This window comes from Vulpes vulpes, chromosome 12 (genome assembly GCF_048418805.1).
Source record: "Vulpes vulpes isolate BD-2025 chromosome 12, VulVul3, whole genome shotgun sequence".
Classification (NCBI taxonomy): domain Eukaryota; kingdom Metazoa; phylum Chordata; class Mammalia; order Carnivora; family Canidae; genus Vulpes; species Vulpes vulpes.
This window is the reverse complement of record NC_132791.1, coordinates 119903430-119929209: the sequence shown is the minus strand read 5'-3', so window position 1 is coordinate 119929209 and position 25780 is coordinate 119903430. Positions and strand designations below refer to the sequence as shown.

The 25780-nt window shown below is 37.7% G+C and overlaps 1 protein-coding gene and 1 pseudogene across 2 annotated transcripts in view; one reads left to right on the top strand and one right to left on the bottom strand.

Annotated features, from left to right (window-relative positions):
• Nucleotides 1-7427: 7427 nt before the first annotated feature.
• Nucleotides 7428-25780, bottom strand: part of NXPE4 (neurexophilin and PC-esterase domain family member 4) — a 453299-nt gene continuing 434946 nt past the window's right edge. Inside the window, exons 10-13 of one of the 2 annotated variants that reach the window (XM_025999198.2) lie at nt 22674-23407; nt 22129-22187; nt 11171-11377; nt 7428-8283 (exon numbers count right to left, since the gene is read on the bottom strand). In XM_025999198.2, coding sequence (XP_025854983.2) covers nt 7748-8283; nt 11171-11377; nt 22129-22187; nt 22674-23407 — 1536 coding nt within the window. In that variant the 3' untranslated portion in view covers nt 7428-7747. The remainder of the gene's footprint in view (nt 8284-11170; nt 11378-22128; nt 22188-22673; nt 23408-25780) is intronic. The other variant, XM_072729755.1, reaches the window with a different exon arrangement.
• Nucleotides 15956-16751, top strand: LOC112920376 (large ribosomal subunit protein uL30 pseudogene; annotated as a pseudogene).

The following is a 25780-nucleotide window of genomic DNA, read 5'->3' as shown; positions in this document are numbered from 1 at the left end:
CTACTGTTAATATATTGTGTAAAACTCCTTTATACTGTGAGTCACTTGTTTTATCTTTTATCACTAGGTAGTGATAAATAAAAGCTTTAGAATCTTGGACAGTTTTTAACTTTCTACTCGTCTGTAGGCAGATTTTCATTATCCATAAAGTGGGATATTAACAGTACAAACCTCTTAGAGTATGTGAGGATTAAGTATAAAAACATATGCAGGCACTTGGTAGTTTCTTTAATCCGTTTCTTTCACTATTTGTTTCCAGAGAAATATGTTAAATAAAACCGTTCAGTTTCCATACAAACTCTTTGTGTCCACCTTTACTTATTTCAGGAAGACTCATAGCAAAAGACAGAAATAATATGATTTCAACTATTGCCCATCAGGGTATCCAGAAAGTATTTTTTTGGGTATCAATCACAGATCCTAGGACTATTTAATTCTAATTTTCTATGGTTTATAATGACTTTTACAACTGCATCTGAAATCTCTATTTATTACTCTCTAGGGGCAAGCTGACCTTACAGAAACACATTACCCAGGACTCTTCCAGTTGTAGTTTCCAACTCATGCTAGTAATTTCCATGACAGCTAAAGGAAAAACCAAAAGGAAACTGAATGACTCATCTTGGGGGTCAAATAAGGTAAGCCAATTCTCTAAGCCTTTAGGTTCTGCTGTCCTCTTTCCTTGGATCCATTCTCAGACTGATCCTCTTCACACTGTAGTCCCAAGAAGCTTATGTCATAATGGTCTTCAGCGTTCAAGATCTCTCAATGAGAGATTCAGAATTTATAGGTCATAGAAAAACCCCACCAAAAAATAACAATTCTGATAGACTCTACTTGGACCAATCACTTATGCAGGCAGTAGAACACTTTCGTAGATGAGGAGGATCCAAAGAGACGCAGGACCACATGGTTGACAGTTCCACTAGTATGATATAAAGTGGTAAGTGCAGTTCTCTAGGAAAAGAGGGGTTCTGTTATTAGAAGGGAACATTGGCCAGGACAGAAACAATGCTCAGTACAGAAGGCAAAATAGTTGAAGGTAGGTAAGAGAGGGAGTCATTTTTCCTGCCATTAATCCTTTATCTCTAGGGAAGAGTTTTTTTAAAATGATCTTATTTATTCACGAGAAACACAGAGAGAGAGGCAGAGCAGGTAGAGGGAGAAGCAGGCTACCTCAAGGGAGCCTGATGCAGGACTCCATCCAGGACTCTGGGATCACAACCTGAGCTGAAGGCAGATTCCTAACCACTGAGCCACCCAGGTGCCCCTTTAGGGAAGTTTTATCTGAAAGTTTGCTTTATCCCCATGAGTCATCTAAATTACTTTATCAGGGATCCCTGGGTGGCACAGCGGTTTGGTGCCTGCCTTTGGCCCAGGGCGCGATCCTGGAGACCCGGGATCGAATCCCACGTCGGGCTCCCGGTGCATGGAGCCTGCTTCTCCCTCTCTGCCTGTGTCTCTGGCTCTGTCTCTGCCTGTGTCTTTGGCTCTGTCTCTCCTTCTATCTCTCAAGAATAAATAAATAAAATCTTAAAAAAAAATAAATTACTTAATCACTCATTCATTCATTTAGTCCCAATCATGTATTGCATACCTGCAGTTGCAGACTTGGAAATAACTGGGAATCCAAGGATGATCTCTTAGCTCTAAAGATCTGGGACTATTTATAGGTGATAAAGATATATTCCCTGCTCTCGTGAAATATGTAATTTACTTTCAGTGTTACCTATGTTATCAGACATATATAATTATTTCTACTACAATAGAACATTACAGCCCTATGAAAATAGTACCATGGGTGCACAGAAGAGGGAGTGGTTGAGTATGCCTATATAGATCTGGGACTTGAAGGAGAACAGATCTCTTTAATTAGAGAATGCTATGAAAGGTTTTCTTTCCATTAAAAAGGAACACCTTAGACAATGGATTTAAGACAGGAATATATAGTCAATATGATCCTTACCTAGTTTTGGAAGTGGGAAACCCATCAAAGGGACACTTTTAGAGCCAAACTTAGTGTGAGATATAGAAGTTTAGGTAATGCTGGCAGACTCCTAGTTTCATTTCTAAGTTATTTCTATACAAGTTTATCTCTTTAGTTGGATTATAAATACTTTCTGGTCAGAGACCAAATCTAATTCTTCCTTGTTTTTCTAAGTATGCCAAACCCTTTCCAGGAGCCACTTGGATCAATACCATTCTTCATGTTCCAAAAAGAGTAAATCTTTCCTGGCAACACAAAGATACAACTATTAATATGTCCATACTCTCTGTTCTCTTTTAAAGCTTCAGTCATCAATAGGTAATAATGAAAAATGCAATCTTTGTCCATAAACTTTTGATTTCTGAGCCACAACATGAAAATATTTTGTGATACATATCTCATGGGCTTTGGCAGACTTGATGAATCTTGGAGTCTTTCTATAATATCATGGATATGTTCTCCTGAAAGAGAACACGTCTTTATACATGCCATGCCATTCTATTCATAAAATAGCTCTGTAATTCCAAATAGGTGACTGTTAGTCACTGTTGTATCCAGCTTTCTCCCTGGCAAATGTAAGAGGAGTCTTTATTTTATACAACACGTACAGATTGAACCAATACATTCTGGGCATTTTCTATATACTGTAGACAAAACATCTAGTGAGCAACACAAGACTCTTATAGTTAGGGAGCTTAGAATATAGCATTGAGTAGAACAGGTAAAAATCACATGTAAAACTAAGTTAATGACTAAAAAAAAAAGATAAAAAAAAAACTAACTTAATGAGATCATCTTGAATAGTGATATACAGTTGCATAAAAAGGGAACATAATAATTAGCTAATAGCTGGAGGACCTGCATCTAGATTGTGTGGCCAGGAAGAATTACCTCTTAGGAGACATTTGCTCTGAGGCTGGATTTAGAATCTGCTGAAAGATTTTTATCTAAGGGTGTGAAATAATTTGATTTGTATTTTCAAAAGAACAATCTAGCAGCTGTGTAGAAAATGCTTTATAGAGGTTTCAAGATTATAAGCAGAAAGACCAGTTGTTGCCTAACTCCAGGAGAGAGATAGTTTAGTCTGAACCAGGATGGAGCAACTGAAGTAGAAAAGAAGAGACAGATTGTCTACATAGAACAAATTATGGCAGGACTTGGAAATGAGAGGAATCGATGAATAAAGGATACCTTTTGACTACTGTGTGGATCTTGCTAACATTTTTTTTTTTTAACTTGGAGACTAGGGACAAATATGTTTTGGAATATAAATCAAGAATTGTACTTTGATCATGGTGAGTTTGAGATACCTCCTAGATAGGGAAATAGAGAATTAAGTAGGCAATTAGATATGCAATTCCTAAACACAATACAGAGACCAAAGTTAGAGACAAATTTAGAAGTCATTAAAACTATAGGCAGTATTTAAACCAGAGGGTAGAAACCATTCAGAATGAGACTATAGAGCAAAATGAATAGGATTGAACCCCAGGGTATTCCAAATTTAGAGGCCAAGTAGGGGAGGTAGAATTGTCAAAGGAGATGGGGAGGAACTTTCTAGACAGGCAAGAGGAAAACATAGAGTCATGTTACACAAAGGAAAGTGAGGGTCTGAACGAAGAAGACGTATTCAACTTAAATGACACCAAGGGGCTGAATTGGATGAACACAGACAAGAGGCCATCATATTTGATGACACAAAGGTGAGCTTAACAGGAGAAGTGGAGAACATAAGCCAACTTGGAATGTATTATAACAAAGAATAGGAGGCAATGAGGAGAGTAAATATAGAATCACATTTTCAAGAAGGTTTTGTTCAAAGGGGAGAAGATGTGTGACAGTAATTGAAGAGAAATGTAATACCAGGGATCTATAGGGTTTTTTTAACACATAGGTTTTAAAATTTTTGTTCCCGTTTTTAGAGATGTAAAATATTAGAGCATGGTCCTGTTTTCTAAGGAAATAACCCAGTAAAAAAGAGTAAGCTGATGACTGTAACAGTTATCAACTTATTGTCTCTCAGCTCCAAACTTACTCTTCAATATATTCTCTGCAATAATGGACAGAATGCTATTAAGCTTCTCTCCTGCACATTGTTAAACGTTCTCAGTAGTGGGTGATGAAGGGACATTGTAGGAAGCAGCAGCTATGCTGACATTTTCAGTGGCTTTGCAGTGGGTTGGTAGTGTGGATACCAGGCCATCTGATGGAGCTCTTTCCCAGTCTTGTTCCCAGGACCTGTCCATCATTTTATGACCTTGCAGACTTGTCCTGGACTAATGATAATCTTCCCTGGCCTTTGCTACCCAGAAAATGACACCACAAAACTTCCTGCTGATGAAGGCCTCCTGCTTGCATGGGCACCCATTCCTTTGGCAGGTCTCCTGCAGAGTTTGCCTGCATCCCTGGTCCCCACCTGCTCTGCATGCCCATGCCCCTGCTGGCCAATCATCTGCACTCTGCCCACACCACACAGGGTGTTTATTGCTTGCTCAGCAATTGCACACTGGTCATGGCCTGGACCAACAGCAACCTCTGCTACTTTCACCAACAAGGTCTGACCCTCTGCCTTGGGAAGGCCCCTTCCAAGTTGCTCCCTCCTTGAATTTCCTCCCTCTACCCTAAGGGTACCATGTGGTTTCCTTACATATTATAATCTCTCCTTTATCAAGGGTTTACTATTTCTCTATTCAAGACTTCTTGGGTTTAGTTCATGGTGTGGTTTCTACCTTTTTTAAAAATTATTATTATTCATGAGAGACACAGAGAGGGGGAGAGGGAGAGGAGGAGGGAGGGAGGGGGGGAGAGAGGGAGAGAGAGAGAGAGAGAGAGAGAGAGAGAGAGAGAGAGATAGGGAGAGACAGGCAGAGGGAGAAGCAGGCTCCATGCAGGGTGCCCGACGTGGGACTCGATCCCAGGTCTACAGGATCAGGCCCTGGACTGAAGGCGGTGCTAAACCGCTGAGCCACCTGGGCTGCCCCTGGTTTCTACCTTCTAATTGGATCCAGATGATACGGCCACAAGAGAGATTATAACTGCAGGAATTTAGCACTAGCTGCTACTTAGAATATGCCAGTTTTTGAAGCATTTTCCTTGGTCATATCTTCATATATGTAATTAAAAAACTCTCACCTTCTTAGTTTCTTCTTAGTATATATTTAACATCCTTGCCTCTTTATAATGGTTTTCCTTGAAAATATTTACCTCTTTGTTTCTTTTAGGAGTATTTATCTATCTGTAAGAATCTGTCCTGCCCAAAAGGCTGGGTACCAGACATTTTCACCTTTTTCTCCTGTTAGAAGACCAAATTGCATTTGCTGCGTACATACTTGGCAATTATCTCAGATAGGAAATGGCCACACCAAATGTCGAGACAAAGCAAGAGTTACCTCTATATTTATGATGATTTAGTTTTTGGAAGAACAAGAAGCACTAATCTCTGAGAGCTATCCTGAATGTATTATCCTATCTGGGCTTACACTTTCTCTTAGGATTTATGCATTACAAACTTATTTCCCTTTCTTTACTTAAATCTCCAGGTCACATTCTAATAGTCTCTGTTCTAAAATTACAGCCCTCTGTGTATCTTTTTAAAAAATCTGCCCCTCGAATAAGACCTCTAATGCCCCTTATTCATTCTCACTGCAGCCGAAAAGTGGTCATGGAAAGTCACTTTACTAACAGAGAACAACACATGCTGTGCCAGGTTTCCATGGTTTCACAACTCTTGTTCATTCTGACCTTAACAACTGCAACAGTCTATGGTGATGCCCTGGTTCAGGGAAGCTGCTCCTTCTCTTTTCTCATCCCTTAACTGCCTTCCCACTATTATTATAAAATTCAGGGGATCCCTGGGTGACGCAGTGGTTTAGCGCCTGCCTTTGGCCCAGGGCGCGATCCTGGAGACCCAGGATCGAGTCCCACGTCGGGCTTCCAGTGCATGGAGCCTGCTTCTCCCCCTGCCTATGTCTCTGCCTCTCTCTCTCTCTCTCTCTCTCTCTCTGACTATCATAAATAAAATTAAAAAAAATTTCATGCTCCTTGCCATAGGCTACAAAGGCCATACATAATCTGGCCCCTGCCTTTGTCTCTAACTTCTTCCTCCATATTGCTTGCATTGACAATACTCCAGGCATAATGATCTCCTCTTCCTTATATAAATCAAGCTCCATCATGTCTCAGGGCATTGGTAGTTGTCATTTTTTTTCTGTTCCATCTTTCCCTCATGGATACCTCCTTTCCACTAGTAGTTTGATTTCACTTGAAATGCCTTCCTCTCTGAGATGCCTTCTCCACTATATTTGTCACCTCCATCACCAGCATGCTATCACTGTCCATTACATACTTTGTTGACATTACTTTAGCAGGTTGGAATTATTTTCTATCTTTTTTATTACAGTGTAAATTTTTTTTATGGCAGAGAATTCATGTGCCGTTTTGACCACTTTATCTCTAAAGAGTAGAACAGTTCCTGGCACATGATAATATTTTTTTGACCATCTGAATGTTTACTGGGCTTTGAACCATGAACCATGATTCATGGGCAAATAAGTAGAAAATTTATTATCCCTTACCCAGAGGAAACTGGATAAGTAGATTGTTTTTATTATAATTTTTCTTGCCTAGAAATACCAAGGGTAGGTCAGAGGCCCAGTGGTATCTGGGACATGGTTTAGAGTGAAAAATTAAGGAAGAATATGATGCCAAATTGTTTTATAATAATTATGTTGTACCTTTCAACTGAAATTCTATCAATCATTCTTTTTTGGCCAAATTTTGGGAAGGTCTGTTAAAATGCAAGAGAGAGAGATTAAAATGTTGATTACAGAAACCAGTGTTGTTGATTATCTACATCATGGGTTTCCAACATGTTTCATCAAAACTCTCCCACAAGTCCAACACACCTGTAGGTTAGCATGGCTGACAGCCTGGCTGAAGTGGTATAACAGAACCTGTACCCTACCCACCAGCCACCTCTTCTAAGTCCTGTCCATTCAGGAAGTACCTGAAGTACCACCTAGAGCACCCAGATCTGCACAGATCAAGGTTTGAAAAACCATAAGTTTTAAACTGACTCCTTCATTTGGGAAATAGGCCCATAGAAATGAAGTGCTTTATCCAAAATTGTAAAATTACTGTCAACAAAAGGACTGAAGCTCAGCTTCCTAAACTCTAGGGAACTGTGTTTTTACCTGTGTTGTTCTATAGTCCTGGAAGATAAATTCTATCAAATGAGATTAGCTCCTAGCAGTGGGAGTTCTTATAGGGAGAGAAAAGTCAGAGGTTTTCAGTATCCAGGGGGCCTTGCTTAGAATTCTGTTGCTCCTCTAGGACTCTAGGCATGGAGAATTGCCTTTCAGGACTACTCTTGTCACTTGGATGTCATCTTGAGCTTGTCTTTAGCAGCAGAAACAAGAAAAATGAGACCATTATCTCCAAATATTTTTAAATGACTTTATTGCACTGGATTTCCATGAATCAGAGACAACTTTTAACCATTAGGTGTCCTGACTTCCCATTTGTGAAGAGTGGCATGACTCTGATCAAGAAGTATGGTCATTTTTCATAGGTATTTTCAATTTTTATTCTTAAGTAGAAGCCCAATTAGAAGTTATTTATTTGTTGAATTGGTTGTTTATTGATTAGCAATGGTGCAGATCTCATGCTAATTGGGAGTTCAGAGCCAAACACAAGATCTGGCATGACTGCAAACACTTTATAAATATTTTTAATCAAGTGAATGAATTTCAGAGGTGTTATCTAGCAAATATAGTTTAATAATATATTAACTTCATTTCTGACTACAGATTGAGGTGGATGCACACTCTTGGTGCCATATGCAATTGTTATATCCCAGGCATCAATGAGGCCCACATTAAGATCTTGAAAAATTTCCTTAAGGGCAAGATACTGGATGTAACCATGAAAGTCACTAAATCTTTCCACATCACCATGCATCTCCCTGATGTTTTCTGCCTTGATAATAACCATAGTGTCTGGGCTTCTCAGAAGAAGACGCTGAACAGCTTTGTGGACATTGAGGGCCCTTCGGATAAAAACATCAATGGGGAAGGGCCTGAAATGCTGGCCCAGGGAAATAACAATGACAGTGTTTTTTTCTCCTCCAGTTCTGTCAATGACTCGGGCAATGTATTCAATTTCTTTCACTGAATAGGTCAATGATCCAATCAGAGGGTAACCATGTTTTTGCCACTGGATGTTGATATTCTTGTCCAAGTCCACAGCAAGCTGGTGTTGAAATTTTCCCGATTCATGCAGATCCACTGATTTCAGTGCTGATGACAAGTAGGCAATCCCAAAATAAAAGAAGTATAGTTATAAAGATCATAAAGACAGAAGAAAAGTTTTGGTGTTTATAATCAGATAAGTTAATCATGCATAACTTATTTTATTATAGGTTTAAATGAAGGAATAGCTTTGAAAATTATTTTAACAATCCAAAGTGTTATACAGGTAAGAGGTTATATATGTTCATTTGTCGAACCATGCAGAAGCAAACTGGGGATGGTAAGCACTGCAGTAACTTCATGGGAGCACGATGTAGTTAATTTTTTAGGTATTATATTTGTACATTTCGTGAGCTGTAGATTAAGCTTGAGGCTAGAGAGAGTACTTATGTCTTTACATTAAAAAAACAAGTAAACTTATTTCTCCAAATACTCAGAGTTTCCATAAGACTGGAATTATATTCTATACTTTTGTGTTTCCTTTACATATGCTTAGAATGGTACTGAGCATCTCATCTATAATAGTATTACTATTCACTTGTGAAGGTCTTCATAGTTTACAAAGCATTTATTTGGATATATTCATTCGCCTCAAGGCATGTTCCTTCCTCCCTACACAAACAGACACACACACACAGTAGTCCTTATCCACTGAGGATACATTCCAAGACCCCTGGTGGATGCCTGAGACTGCAGATAGCACTGAACCCTATATATACCATGTTTTTTTCCTGTACATATATACCTATGATAAAGTTGAATTTATAAATTAGGCACAGTAAAAGATTAACAACAATGAAAATAAAATAGAATTATAACAATATACTGCAATAAAGTTATGCAAATGTGATCTCTCTCAAAATGTCTTGCTGTACTGGACTCCTCCTTTTTCTGTGATGACGTGAGATGATAAAATGCCTATGTGATGAGATGAAGTGAGGTGGATGATGTAGGCATCACAACATAGCCTTAGGCTACTATTGACCTCACAATATGTCAGGAGGATGATCTGCTTCCAGACTGCAGTTGACAGCAAGTAGCTCAAACTGTAGAAAATGAAACCAACTCCTGGGTATATACACACATACACACACACACGTACATGCAGACACATTTAATTATCATATTATAGAAAATCAAGAGATGAAATGACCTGCTGAAGCTAGTAAGTGACAGAAGCTGCACCTCAATTTGAAGCTCCTCCCAACTCTCATGAAAACTGTCTACCCAACCTTAGAACCTATGAAAACATGAGTATAATACTAACAGAATAAAGCGAAGTCCTTCCATTTTTTATCCTATAAATTAGGCCTTTATCAGACTATCAGGGCCAGCTGCTTTGTAGTTAGAACTTCTGAGGAAAATATGTAGAAAAGGATTATTAATGCTTTGTAACAAGTGCCATCTTTGAAGTAAAGGGCTACATTTAGTTTTCACCCAAGGCATTTGAAAATAAAGATACTGGAACATTAGTTGAAGGAAGATGGCAGTATCATTGTCTTCATTCTGCTTCTGACTTACTTCAACTTCCTTTTCCAAAGCATGCTATAAAATTTAACTTTTAACAAAATGTGCAACAGACATTTTGCTACAATTTAAATGGTTAGACAAAGAGGAGGGAACTCATTAAACTCAGACTTTCTATAACCTAAGGAATTCAGTATTGTAGAATGGAATGCTAAAGATTACCATCAGACCCTTAATCTTATAGACCAGGAAACTGAGGTCTAGAAGAATTCAGAGGTCACAACTGAAAACTCTCCCCTTTGGTGGGAATTCCACCTACTGCTTGGAGCTGAGGCCCTACCGTTCTCTTTTTTATTGGGAGCATCAGCCTACCTTCTAAAGTGTGAGATCACAAAAGTGGCAGCCATGTCAGAAAGGCTGTAATGGAGACACATAAGGTGAGCTATTCCCAGTGATGACAGCCAGGAGCCAGGACCCGGGACCCAGCAGGCAGGCAGGCAGGCACCTCGTTTTCCTGTCAAGAGTGCTAAGGTCTACTAGTGAATTCTGAATTATTATTGGTGTATCCTTGGTTTAGTAAATAGAGCAACTGGACTAGGATTCTAGCCACTGGATTCCAGCCCCAATTTGGACATGGGATAACAGTCACAGTAGCTCTTGTTCACTGGGCACTATGTGTCTTGCAATGTACTAAGTATTTTATAACCATTATCTCATTGGGTCTTCAAAACAACCATCAGATAGTATCATTATTTGTAGTTGATGGATGAGAAAAATAAGGCACCAAAAATAAGTAACACACCAAAAGTCATAGCTTCTGAGTGGCACAGCCTACATACATTAGACAACACAGCCCATACTTTTAAGTATTATTTCTAACTGGTGCTAAGTCATTGCCTTGCTCCTGGAAGTTTTCTTTTCAAGTAACGATAACAGGGATGATAGCTTACACCAAAGAGGACCTACCTATGTAACAATTCTAAATGCATTGTATATATTACTTCATTCTACCAGGTGGGTTGTTTTTTCATGTTTATTTTATAGATGAAGAAGCTGAGAAGGACAACGGTTATATAACTTGCCCAAGGTTACCGAGGTAGAACATGAAGAAGCCAGATTTTGCTCTGAGATCATCTGGATCTAGAATCTACATCCTTAATCATTATGCCAACTGTAGAAAATGGGCAGTGTAGTATCTTACATTATTTTCAGCTCTGTCAATGATTTTCTGGGCATGCTGAGTACATACTCAGGCACACATTGGGATATAGATATAATAAATCTTTTCTACACATGCTCCCTTCCAGTCAGATGAATGTATTCTTTTAAAGGAAAGACAATGATGTCTTGAAAAGTTTTAGTGTGTTGTGATTAAGAGATATGAAGAAGAGGCATTTCCTATTGCTCCCTTGAAATAAAAAGTAAATTTCTGAAAGGGATATGAATAATGGCTTAGACTGAGGCATACTGTTGATACTGTTTTTGAAATATTCCATCCACTGGCGGACTGTGGAATCTCCCATTAGATACACGAATTTTCCTGTTAGGCATTCTTTCATTTTGATCGGAGCCAAACTACAGGAGACAGGATTCCATGTCTCTTTCCAGACATGTCCACCAGGGATTGTGGATGTCATTCCAAACTTGCATTTCTTTTTCACTGGAACAGTTTTTCCTGCCAAAGAATCAGCAAGATAAGATCTAAAATATCACACATGCATCAGTATTTATTAAGAACCTACTATCTTTTCTAAGTATCTTTTTAGGGTCATGAGGGAAGTGAAAAAGCCTATTGAAGCATCATCATCTTAATGTAATAGTTATTTTTAGCAAAATTTTTCTCTGATATGAATATTCTAAATTATGCCCATTAATGTTTATTATAGAGAACATATTTTCTCTCCCCACTCCCCCCAAAGAACCCTCTTGGTAAAATTTAAATATTTGCTTTCCTATGGAAGTAAAGTTATCAATTCTTGCTTAGTAATAAAAACCCAATTATTTTATCATTTTAAACCTACTTTACCTCCAAGTTTGTCCACTCTGTCATAGTGTCTTAAATGACATCAGCAAACTAAATTCTTTGAATAGAGGGTCCAGGATGGCAGCATAGGAAGATCCTGAACCTACCCCTTCCCATGGACACACCAAATCTACCACTACATATACAACAATTCCCCCTGAATAACTAAGGTCCTATTGAACAGCTGCTTCACAACAAATGATAGAGGGACTGCATAGCGAAAGGTAAAAAGATGGAGGCATGGTAACCAGGGGAGCCCCGTCCTCAACACAGCAACCTGCCTTAGGGAGGGATATTATGCAGAGGACCACACACAGATGTGCTTGTCGTGGGCACAGCAGAAAACCATCTATTTAAAAGGCAACTAGTCTATAAGTGAAGTAAATCCATTTACTAACCCTGAATCATCTGTCATGTAAGTAGGGGAACTACTGAAATGCTTTCTGGGGCGGGAGATGCTGACAAGTGCCTTTTTTTTTTTTTTTCATATTCCCTCTCTGCTATAATAGCATGGATAGAAACAGGGTCAAGTGCTCTAGCAGCTTACTAGATCTGCCCTATGCAAGTCCTGAGTCTCTAGTTTACAGCAGTTCCAGCTTCCCCCAAGGCACTACCCTATCCCAAATGCCCTCACCCCTGTTTGTGCCCTCCCCAGCTCCATCTGTCCTGCCAAGGGGCCCCAGAGTGGCATGCCATAGAATTTCCCAAGGTCACGCCTGACCCAGCCATCTTGCCAACGTAGCCCAGGTAGCCCTGCATGGTGTGCATCAGGAACCCCCATGCACTCACTCAAGATTTAGCCATCTCATGAGGATGGACATAGCAGGATCCCCTGGCCCATGTCCACTCCACGTCCAGCTATCTTATCAGGATCGCCCCAGCACAGTTCACCCTGGAAACCCCAGGACCCACACTTGTTCCAGCCCCAGTCATCCCACCAAAACTACAAGGCACACAGCTCACACGGGGGATGCTCCTATACAAGACCACTCTTTTAAGACAGAGAGGTAACTATTCTGCCTAATTCATAGAAAAAACCCCCACAAAAATGAACAAAGAACAAAGAATTTGGTTCCAAATGAAAAAAGCAAAATAAAGCCCTAAAAAAAACCCCAATGAAACAGAGATAAGTAATTTATCTGATAAAGAGTTCAAATTAATAGTTATAAAGACATTGACCAAAATGGATGCGTAGAGGGCTTCAAAAAAGAGTTAGAAAATATAAAAAATAACCAGAGCTGAAGAATACAAACTGAAATGGGAAGTAAACTAAAGTAAATCAACAGCAGATTAGATGAAACAGAAGAATGGAATAGCAATCTGGAAGACAGAGAAGTGGAAACCATCCAAGCTGAATGGCACAAATGCTTTTTGTTTGTGTGTTTGTTTGTTTCAGGAGTTGAATTAGTGACATATAAAACATATAATTTATAGTGACATATATTCATCTGAATAAATGTCCTCCTTAATGCCCATCACCCATTTAGTCCGTTCCCCCCCACACACATCCCCTTCCAGCAATCCTTAGTTTATTCTCTATAGTTAAGAGTTTCTTATGGTTTGTCTCCCTTTCTGTTTTTATCTTATTTTTCCTTCCCTTATGTTCATCTGTTTTGTTTCTTAAATTCTACATGAGTGAAATCATATGGTATTTGTCTTTGACTTATTTCATTTAACATAATATAATCTAGTTCCATCCATGTTGTTGCAAATGGTAAGATTTCATCCTTTTTGATGGTTGAGTAGTATTCCATTGTCTATATATACCGTATCTTCTTTATGCATTCATCTGTCAATAGACATTTGGGCTCTTTCCATAATTTGGCTATTGTTGATAGTGGCTGGTATAAACATTGGGGTGCATTATGCCCCTTTGAATCAGCATTTTCATATCCTTTGGATAAATACCTAGTAGTGCAATTGCTGGGTCATAGGTTAGTTCTATTTTTAACTTTTTGAGGAACCTCCATATTATTCTCCAGAGTGGCCGCACCTGCTTGCATTCCTGCCAACAGTGCAAAAGAGTTCCCCTTGCTCCACATCCTTGTCAACATCTGTTAGTTTCCTGAGTTGTTAATTTTAGCCATTCTGACAATGTGAGGTAGTATCTCATTATGGTTTTGATTTGTATTTCCCTGATGATGAATGATGTTGAGCTTTTTTTTTTCATATGTCTGTTAGCCATCTGGATATCTTCTTTGGAGAAGTGTCTATTCATGTCTTCTTCCCATTTCCTAATTGGGTTATTTGTTTTTTGGGTGTTGAGTTTGATATGATCCTCTCAATAGATACAGAAAAAGCATCTGACAAAATATAGGATCCTTTCTTGATAAAAATCCTCAAGAAAGGGAGAGAAGAAAGGTACCTCAACAAAATAAATTTTAAAAATTAAAATTAAAATAAAGGTAGTCTAAGGTAGCTATGGAATAACATCAAGAATATTAACACTTATACTATAGGGATCCCAGAAGAAGAAAGAGAGATAAATGGGCAGAAAACTCATTTGCATAAATAATGGTTGAAAATTTCTTTAACCTGGAGAAAGAAATAGACATCAAGGTCCAGGAAGCACAGAGAGTCCCAAACCAGTTGAATCCAAAGAGATCTATACTAAGGCTGGGTACGCCAACTAAAATGGCAAAAGTTAAAGAATCTTAAAATCAGTAAGAGAAAAACAATCAACATAGGAAACACTGTGAGACTATCAGCTGATATTTAGCAGAAACTTTGTAGGCAAGAAGGGAATGGAAGCATATATTTAGAGTGCTGAAAGGAAAAACTTATAGTAAAGAATATCTAGCAAGTTTATCATTCAGAATTGAAGGAAATATAGTTTCTGGGACTAACAAAAACTAAAGTAGTTAATCACCACTACACTGTACTTATAAGAAATTATAAAGGGTTTTCTTTAAACAGAAAATAGGCTGTAACTTGAAATATATACATATATTCATATCTATCTATACACACACATATGTGTGTGTGCGTGTATATATATATATATATATATGAAAAAAATCCATTGGTAAAGGCAAATATAAAGAAAGGCTGTAAATCAGCCACTTAAAGCACTAGTATAGGGAGTCCAAGATGGCAGAGGAGTAGGAGACCTTAGTTTTGTCTGGTCCCAGGAATTCAGCTAGATAGCTATCAAATATTCTGAACACCTGTGAACTCAATTGGAGATCTAAGAAAAGAATAAGTGCAACTTGACAAAGAGAAAAGTGACTACTTTCTGTAAGGCAGGAGGTACAGAGAAGTGAATTTGTGGCAATATATGGGGAAATAAATCACAGTGGGGGGGAACCTCCATAAGCTGGCTACTGGAAAGTGACATAGCAGCAGCGTGCAAAATTGGAACTTTTAGAGTCTGTTCCAGTGAAGGATGTCCTGACCTGAAAAGTGCTCAGGTGGCTAAGCAGGGCAGAATCCTGCGTGGGACAATGTGGTCTCAGGATCTTTGGAATCACAGGAAGACCAAGGGTACCTGAGTGCAGCAGAGTTCCCAGGCCTCAGAGTGGGGAAGCTGGCTGCAATCAGCTTGGGGTGGCCATATACCATGAACCACAGCAGGGTCCAGGCAACCACTCCCTGAGCAGGGACCCAACAAACAGCATAACTGACAAGACCTACCCCTTGCTTCCTCCTCTGGAAGGATCAGCATGGGTGGAAGCCACAGGAGTCAGAAGGATTTGGAGAATTGAAATGGGGTTGTATACCTGAGAGAGAAACCTGCTTAGGCCGGTGAGCAGGGAGAGTGAATAGAGACCAGGGAGACAGGAGTGACTGACTGTTTTTCCCGGACGGTGCACTGAGGAGTAGGGTCCCAGGCTTTTGGCTCCAAGCCTGGATATTGGGAAACTGCCATTTTCGTTCTCATCCTCTAAAGTGGTATGTAAAGCCTTCAGGGAACAAAAGCCACATAGAGCAATCTGGAACATATTATTTAGCCTGACCCCTTGGCAAGGGTGGTAAAATTCTGCCAGGGGCAAAGACACCTGAGAATCAGTGCAACAGGCCTCTCCCCCAAGAGATTAGCAAGAAGATTGGCTAAGAGCCAGTTTACCAGTCATAGAGAACTGCAAAACTCCAACATTAGGGGAAAATAGTAAAAAGATTCATGGTTTTATCCCCAAGATTCTTAGTCTTTCAATTTTAATTGTTTTCTCTCTTCCCTTTTTCAACAAATTTCTTATTTTATCAACTCTTTTCAAAAATCTTTAAAAATTTTCATTTTTACCCTTTCTGGCTGGAACCATGGAGGGTGCAAAAGAGAAGAAGAAGGTTCCTGCTGTGCCAGAAACCCTTAAGAAAAAGCAAAGGAATTTTGCAGAGTTGAAGATCAAGCATCTGAGAAAAAAGTTTGCCCAAAAGATGCTTCAAAAGGCAAGAAGGAAGCTTATCTATGAAAAAGCTAAGCATTACCCCAAGGAATACAGGCAGATGTACAGAACTGAGATTCAAATGGCAGGGATGGTGAGAAAAGCTGGCAACTTCTACGTGCCTGCAGAACCCAAATTGGCATTTGTCATCAGGATCAGAGGTATCAATGGTGTGAGCCCAAAGGTTCGAAAGGTGTTGCAGCTTCTTTGCCTTTGCTAGATCTTTAATGGCACCTTTGTTAAGCTCAACAAGGCTTCAGTTAATATGCTAAGGATTGTGGAACCATGTAAGCATGGGGGCATCCAAACCTGAAGTCAGTGAATGAATTGATCTACAAGCGTGGTTATGGCAAGATCAACAAGAAGCGAATTGCCCTGACAGATAACACACTGATTGCCTGATCTCTTGGTAAATATGGCATCATCTGCATGGAGGATCTGATTCACAAGATCTATACCATTGGAAAACGTTTCAAAGAAGCAAACAACTTTTTATGGTCCTTCAAATTATCTTCTCCACATGGCAGAATGAAGAAAAAGACCACTCATTTTGTAGACGGTGGAGATGCTGGCAACAGGGAAGACCAGATCAATAGTCTTATTATTAGAAGGATGAACTAAGGTATCTACCATGCTTATTTTTGTAATCTGGTCACTTAATAAATGACTGCTTTCAAATGGTTAAAAATTTTTTTCTAAAAATGAATTTAGAGTTCTACATTCTATCCTTTCATTGTGTTTAATTTTATTTTTGTATATACATAAATTTTTCTTTCTTTATAATTTTGGAATACAGTTTCTTCTAACAAACAGATCAAAATACACCCAAAATTTGGTGTATGGCTCTGTTCTCTTCACCTATCTGATCATATTCTCTTTTTTTTTTGAAGTCTTTAATTTTCATCTTAACAGTTACATTCTATCCTTTCAATGTTATTTTGTGTATGTGTGTGTGTGTGTATATATATATATATATACACACACATACACACACATACATACACAAGTGTTTGTATATATATATATATAAATTTATATATATATATAAATTTTTCTTTCTTTACAATTTTGGGATCTAGTTTTCTAACAAGAGACCAAAATACACACAGGACCCAGTGTATTGCTCTGTTCTGTCCACCTGTCTTACTATATTCTCTTTTTAAAATTTTAATGTTTTTTTTCAGTTTTGGGTGTCTTCTGATTTGTTTATTGTATATTTCTCTGGGGTCATTGTTGCCATTTTAGTATTTTGTTCTTGCATTCATCTGTTCTCTAGACTGAGAGACAAGATGGAAAACTCACCTGAAAAAAGAGAACAAGAGGCTCTACTGACTGCCAGGGACCTATATGGTATGTACATAAGTAAGATGTTGGAACTAGAGTTCAGAATAACAATTATTCTGGGCTGGCCTTCAACAAAGGTTAGAAGGCACTGGAGAATCTCTTTTTGGAGAAATGAAAACTAAAATCTAATAAAGTCAAAATAAAAAAGACTATTAATGAGATGCAATAAAAAATGGAGGCTCTAATTGCTAGGAAAAATTAGGCAGAATAGAGAATTAGTGATACAGATGACAAAATGATGGAAAATAAAAAGCTGAGAAAAAGAGAAACTAGAGGATCATGAGGGAGAATTCAAGAGTTAAGTGATATCATAAAGCAAAAACAATATTAGAATAATTGAGACTACAGAAGAAAAGGAAAAGAATATCCAATGGAAAAAGTTTCTTCAAAAATTGGTGTTGGGAAAATTGGATAGCCACATGCAGAAGAATGAAACTGGACCATTTCCTTACACCATACACAAAAATAGACTCAAAATGGATGAAAGACCTAAATGTGAGGCAGGAATCCATTAAAATCCTAGAGGAGAACACAGGTAGCAAACTCTATGACCTTGGCTGCAGAAAATTCTTGTTAGACATGTTTCCAAAGGCAAAGGAAACAAAAGCAAAGAATTGTTGGGACTTCATCAAGATAAAAAGCTTTTTTCACAGTAAAGAGCTGACAAAACCAAAAGACAATGGATAGAATGGGAGAAGGTATTTGTAAATGTCTTATTAGATAAAGGGCTAATATCCAATATCTATAAAGACCCAAAGAAAAAATAATCCAATCAAGAAATGGGCAGAAGACATGAACAGACATTTCTCCAAAGAAGACATATAAATGGCCAATAGACACATGAAAAAATGTTCCAAATCACTTGGCATCACAGAAGTACAAATCAAAACCACAATGAGATACCACTTCACACCAGTAAGAATGGCTAAAATTAAAAGTCAGGAAACAACATATGTTGGTGGGGATGTGGAGAAAGAGGAACCCTCATATACTGTTGGTGAGAATATAAGCTGGTGCAGCCACTCTGGAAAACAGTATGGAGGTTCTTCAAAAAGTTGAAAAAAGAACTAACCTATGACCCAGCAATTACACTACTAGGGATTTGCCCCAAAGACACAAATGTAGTGATCCAAAGGGGCAACTGCACCCCAATGTTTATAGCAGCAATGTCCACAATAGCCAATCTATGGAAAGAGCCCAGATGTCCAATGACAGATGAATGGCTAAAGCAATGGAATACTACTCAGCCATCAAAAAAGAAAGAAATCTTGCCATTTGCAATGATGTGGATGGAAATAGGGGGTACTAGGCCAAGTGAAATAAATTAATCAGAAAGACAATTACCATATGGTCTCACTCATATGTGAAATTTAAGAAACACAGAAGATCATAGGTGAAGAGAGGAAAACAATAAAACAAGACAAAATCAGAGAGGGAGACCAACCACAAAAGACTCTTAATCATAGGAAACAAACTGAGGGTTGTTGGAGGGGAGGGGGAATAGGGTAACTGGCTGATGGACATTAAGGAGGGCACATGATGTAGTGAGCACTGGGTATTATATAAGACTGATGAATTAGGTAGTAATATATGTTAATAGAATTTAAATAGAAGAAAACTTCAAAAAAAGAACTAGTATGAAGGTTGAATACAAAAATAGTTTAATTGACTATGACAACAGTAAGCAGTTAAAAGATCACAAAATAAAAATATGTAAAATAAGACATCAAAAAACCCTCCAGATAGTAGGGGGTGAGGGGAATTTAAAAAAATTGTACTGTTTCAGAATGCACTTGATTTTAAGTGACTATCGGCTCAAAAAATATATATATATATATACAAACATATACATGTATGTGTCAATATATGAACCTTATGATATCCACAAACCAAAAACTACAATAGATGCACAAAAGAGAAAGGACCTCAAATATAACCATCAAGAAAATAAACCAAAAGGGAAGAGAACAAGAGAAGAAAGGAACAGAAGGACCACAAAAAGAACCGGAGGACAATGAATAAAATACTAATAAGCACATACTTATCAATAATTACTTTAAGTTTAAATGGACTAAATGCTCCAATCAAAAGGAAAAAAAGAATGCACAAGTTACCAGTATTAGAAGTGAGAAAGTATCACTAAAGATTCTACAGACATTAAAAGGATAACAAGGCAGTATTACTATAAAAGTGTATGTCAACAAATTTCAAAACTTCAATGAGATAACTTCTCTGAAAAATATAATTTACCAAAATTGACACAAGATGAAATAGAAAATCTGAATAGGCATAGTCATATTAAATAAATTAAATTTGTAATAAAATCTTCTCAGAAAGAAAAAACAGACATAGGGTGACAAAACAGATTAAAAAAAATAAGACCACCTGTATGCTGCCTACAGGAGACTTACTTCAGATCTAAAGACACACAGGCTGAAAGTGAAGGAAAACAAGATATTCTATACAAATGAAAATAAAAAGAAAGCTGGTACATAATATTTGTATAGGACAAAATAGACTTTAAAACAGAAACTCTAAAAAAAGACAAAGAAAGGCATCACATAATGATAAAGGGTTAAATCAAAGCAGGGGATGTTTTAGTACTTATGCAACCTAAGATGGGAGTACCTAAATACATAAAACAAACATAACAGACATAGGAGGAAATTGACAGTAATACGATAACAGTAGGAGACTTAAATACACCACACTTCTGCTATTGAGTAGATCATCCAGACAAAATCAATAAGGAAACATTGGCCTTAAATGACACATTATATCAAATAGACTTAATAGATACCTATAGAACATTTCATTCAAGAACTTCAGAATACACATTTTTTTTTTTAAGTGCATAGGGAACATTCTCCAGGATAGATCAAACTTAGGTCACAAAATAAGTCTCATTAAATTCAAGAAGACTGAAATCTTAACCAAGCATCTTCTCTAACTACAAAGGTATGAAACTAGGAATCAATTACAAGAAGAACTGGGAAAAAAATGAACACATGGAGACCATATAGCATGTTACTAAACAACTAATGGATTAAAAAGAAATCAAAGAGGAAATAAAAAAATACCTTGAAACAAATGAAAACAGAAACATAACTCCCCCAAATCTATGGGACATGGCAAAAACAGTTCAAAGAGAAAGCACATAGCAATATAGCAAAAAATAAATTTTACAAAGTCCAAATAAACAGTCCAATTTTCTACCTAAAGAAACTAGAAAAAAAGAACAAAGCCTACCTTTAGGAGAAGAAAAGACTTAATAAAGAAAAGAGTGGAAATAAATGAAACAGACTGAAAAAAATTATAAAAGATCAATGAACTAAAAGCTGGTTCTTTGAAAAGGTAAACAAAATCAATATACCTCTAGTCAGGTTTATCAATGAAAACAAGAGAGCACACACATACACACAGACAAAATCAGAAAAAAGAGGAGTGCCTGAGTGGCTCAGTTAGGTGTATTCCTTCAGTTCAGGTCATCATCTCGAGGTCCTGGGATCGAGCCCCTTGTTGGGCTCCCTGCTCCACGGGAACCTGCTTCTCCCTCTTTGTCTGCGCCTCCCCTTCCCCCACTCAAGCACACACACTCTCTCTCTCTCTCAAATAAATAAAGTCTTTAAAAGAAATAAATAAAAAGAGAACTTATAAATGATACTATATACATAAAATATCATAAGAGATTACTGTGAACAATTATGTGCCAAAAATTTGGAAAACCTAGAATAAATGAATAGCTTTCCAACTCTGAATCATAAAGAAAAGAAAATCTGAATAGAACAATTACAAGGAATGAAATTGAATCTGTAATTCAAAACTTTCAAAAAGGAAAAGTCCAGAATCAGACAGCTAGCTTCACAGGTGAATTCTAATAAATATCTAAAGAAAAGTTAATGCCTACTTTTATCAAATTATTCCAAACAATTGAAAAGAAAGGAATATTTCCAAACTCATTTTATGAGGCCAGCAGTATCCTGATATAAAAACTAGGCAAAGACATCACATTCACAAAATGATAGGCCAATATGCATGATGAACTTAGATGAAAAAAAACCTTAAGAAAATATTTAACAAATCAAATTCAACAATACGATAAAAAGATCATACACCACAATTGAGCAGGATTTGTTCCAGGAATGCAAGGATGGTTCAGTACCTACAAATCAATGTGACACACCATATTACCAAACAAGGATACAAATCGTATGATCACCTTAATAGAGGCAAAGAATGAATGTGACAAAATTCAATATACATTTGTAAGAACTCTTAACAAATCGAGTACAGAAGAAACATATCTCAACATAAGAGACTCTAGGATGGCAGTTTGTAAACCTCTGTTGAATTTTGGACTCATAGTGATGTGAGGAGGGGACAATGATAGTGATGTGGGGAGGTAAACACCCAGGTGTAAACAGAGTTTTGACATCTGAAGGTTATTATGTTAGATGAGCAGGTAATCTGTTGTCCAAGAAATAGATTAATGTTCAGTTACAGTTACTAAAACTGATTTATGATATCCTAGTGATTCCAATCATTTATTCACTTGAGTAATGGATATCTTGACTCACCACAGAGAAGCCTGATGGGCAGAGTACCAATAGGACAAGAAAGAAACCATTTAGATGAATTTAGTGCTAGGCACCACCCATCATCACAGGGAGAACTTACTGTTGCATTTGGAGACACTGATGACATTTTTTTCCATAATCTCTACACCCACATTTGACCTCAAAGAGAAAAATACAGAAATTAATCTGCAGGTGGCCCCCAAAATCAGGAAACACAAGAAGCCACATTATATATTGTTTTCAGTTAATTCTTAGTGCTAAGAATTGACTATTGACTACTGATTAAATTTTCCTTTCTTTGCTTATTAGCCCAGGGGGTATAGATACCCACAAGGTGTGCAAGATAACTTATTGAAGTGCAGTAAGAATATATTCAAGCACACATTTACACATATGTTTCTCATTCCCTTTTGATTTTTATTATGTTTATCTTTATGTTTCAATGATAAGGGTTAAATATCCAAAAAGACTGAGGACTACTGGAAAGTATATACTGTCCCCAAATGAATTCACAGATTTTTTTTCTAAAATGGCTCTTCATAGAATTCCCAAACTGATATACTCAGGGCACTTTCCTTTGGAGCCACACAGAGGCTAAATCATTACCATATTTTCCCAGGTAGTCTCCAGAAAAAAATTATTTACCTTTCAAAGAGGCTCCATTCTTGTTTGCTGAGATAAGAAACATCCTTGTTTTTGGAATGCATGTGAGTGAGAGCAGCACAGGGCATGTGGGGTGGTCTTACACAGTAGAAGGCTTCTTGGTCTTGAGCATCCAAGTACTCACACAGCTCAGTGCTGGAGTTTAAAACCAGGGCACAATCAGTATCGACATGGGAGGTACCACTGGCAAACTGGCCTGTGAAGATCACCCTGTCATAGCCTTGGTTCCTGGCCCTCCAGAGAGCTGATGCCCCTTCACTGGGGTGGATAAGCAGGAGAGACAGAGAGACCCAGCCCTCCCAGAAGAGAGTGAAGCTGACCAGGTAAGTGCCATTGTTGTAGTCGGTCACATTTCCTGATGCACCTGCCTTCAGGGCTGGAGAGGACATCCTGGCTCTCAGGAAGTCCCCACCATATTCCTTCCTGCGTCCCAAGTGGTCCCTCCCCTCCAGTACAACATCCAGCCGATCCCCCCTGCAGTAGGCATCTCGAGGGTGGAGGATGGTAGCAGTGCTATGTGCTGCACTGGTGGTGGTATTCATGTGGGTGAAAGGTCTGGGTGGGATCAGCTGGTCTAGTTTCCCTGTGATTCTCTTTATTCTTAGCTCAGTCTCAGCTGATGAAACTACTGGATGCAGCGGTACTTCAGGACATGGGGAATTCATGACCAAGTTCCAGTGATGGAGGGTGATGGGCAACCTCAGTGCAGTCCATATCTGAAATGATAATAAATACAATAAAGAACATAGAAAATGTTTTTATATAATATATGTAATTTTTGGTAGGCTAGCCAACCTTGATCTTTTTTTTTAAACTTATTTTCAAGATTTTATGTATTTATTCATGAGAGACACACACACACACACAGAGAGACAGATATATAGGCAGAGGGAGAAGCAGGCTCCCTACAGAGATCTTGATGCTGTACTCTATCCTAGGACCCTGGGATCATGACCTGAGCTGAAGGCAGACGCTCTACCACTGAGCCACTCAGGCGTCCCCAACATTGATCTTTTATAGAATAATGGGAGATATAAAAACTAAAAGGATATTGAAATTCTATTATCATGTAGGTTTCATGGGCAAAATAATTTTCCTTAAATTTGTTTGTGGAACTCCACTTTTCACTGGCTAACCTATTTTGAGTTCCAGGATATTCTTCCCTAAAGTGGTTTTGGTAAAATACACCTTTCTTTACTGAGCAGTTGTGAAGATGTGAAGAAATGATTTTTTTAACTGAATAGTGCACAAGAAATACTTAATTGTTCTATTATTTTTGTAATCTTTAAACTAGAATTCAGTCATTAAAAGAAATTTAAGAAAATGCTTAAGATGCATGAGACTTTTATGCAAAATATGATTATTTTTTCTATTTGATATTTTATACTTTGCTTAAACATTCTAGGATATTTATTAGTATTTTTCAGATTGTTTTAGTTAACTCAGGGAATAATAAACTTATGTTTATAAACACTTACTTTCTAATCATAAAATAACACTGATTATTAAAAAGTGAGAGAATGCTGAACTGTATAGGAAACAAAAATCAGTGACAATTCTGTCAATCATGGATAATTAGTGTTAATATTTTGGTGATTTTTCTTGCATTTTCTATATGCCATTTCACATGATTGTGAACAAATTGAATATTACCCATGAATTTTGGCATTTTAAAAAGCAGTGTTAAAAAAACTCCACCTTATATCACTGCCTCACTAGTATCCCAACCTATGGCTATGGCTTAATATTTTACATATTCCCATATTTTTTTGATATTTATCACTCTCAACTTTTCTCTTACTTATGCTTCTATAAAGGACACCTTTTGGGGGATCCCTGGGTGGCTCAGCGGTTTAGCGCCTGCCTTTGGCCCAGGGCGCGATCCTGGAGTCCAGGGATAGAGTCCCACATCAGGCTCCCGGGCGTGGAGCCTGCTTCTCCCTCCTCCTGTGTCTCTGCCTCTCTCTCTCTCTCTATGTCTATCATAAATAAATAAATAAATCTTTAAAAAAAAAAAAAAAGAACACCTTTTGGTATAAATCTTTGCAAGCCAGGTTATTTGCTAAGAACTCAGAAATAGAATTATTGGTTCAATGTGGTGAATGCTGCTAAAGATCTTAATAAATGCTATAAAATTATTTTCCAGAACAATTCTCCTGCAGCCAACAATGATAAACTCTAAATCAAAACCAAAAAAATCTCCCCAAGTGCTGGAAAGTGACTGCTACAAGCAGATGGACACTGGAGGGATGTTGAAACCTGCAGTAAGGAATGGCACTGGACTGGCATTCTAAGGGGGTATTAACTAAATAAAGTTCTTCCAGTGGAAGGGAAATTACACAAAGAGAAACACAGATCTTCAGGAAAGAACCAAAAGCACCAGAAATGGCAACTATATGGATAAATATAAAAGACTATGTGTTTGTCTTCTAATTTCTCTAAAATGCATATAATTATTTAAAGTAAAAACTATAATTTTGTAATAATATGGCAATGATGGCATAATGAATGGGGTGGCTAATAAATGAAAGTAAAGGGTGGCAAGGTTATTACAGATCACATGAAGTAGCATGACCTTACCTGATATTAACTATAAAAGAATGTGTATTTTAATTCCTAGAGGATCTACTTAAAAAAAACTTATAGCTGTAAAAATAATAAAGAAACTAAAAGGAAATTTTAAAAGAATTCAATTAATCCAAAAAGAGGAACAAAGGGGCTAAACAGAAAACTAACAGCAAATTGGTGGACCTAAATCCACTCAGTAATTTCATTAACAATAAGTTGGCTAAATGTTCTATTACAAGACAGAGCTAAAAAAGCAAGACCAACTATTTGCTGTTTACCAAGAATGTACTTTAAGCATAAAGTTATATATAGATTGAAAGTAAAGGGGCAGCCCTGGTGGCGCTAAACCGCTGTGCCTGCAGCCCAGGGCGTGATCCTGGAGACCCTGGATGGAGTCCCGAGTTGGGCTCCTGCATGGTGCCTGCTTCTCCCTCTGCCTGTGTCTCTGCCTCTCTCTCTGTCTCTGTGTCTCTATGAATAAATACATGAAATAATAAAAAAAAGATTGAAAGTAAAGATGG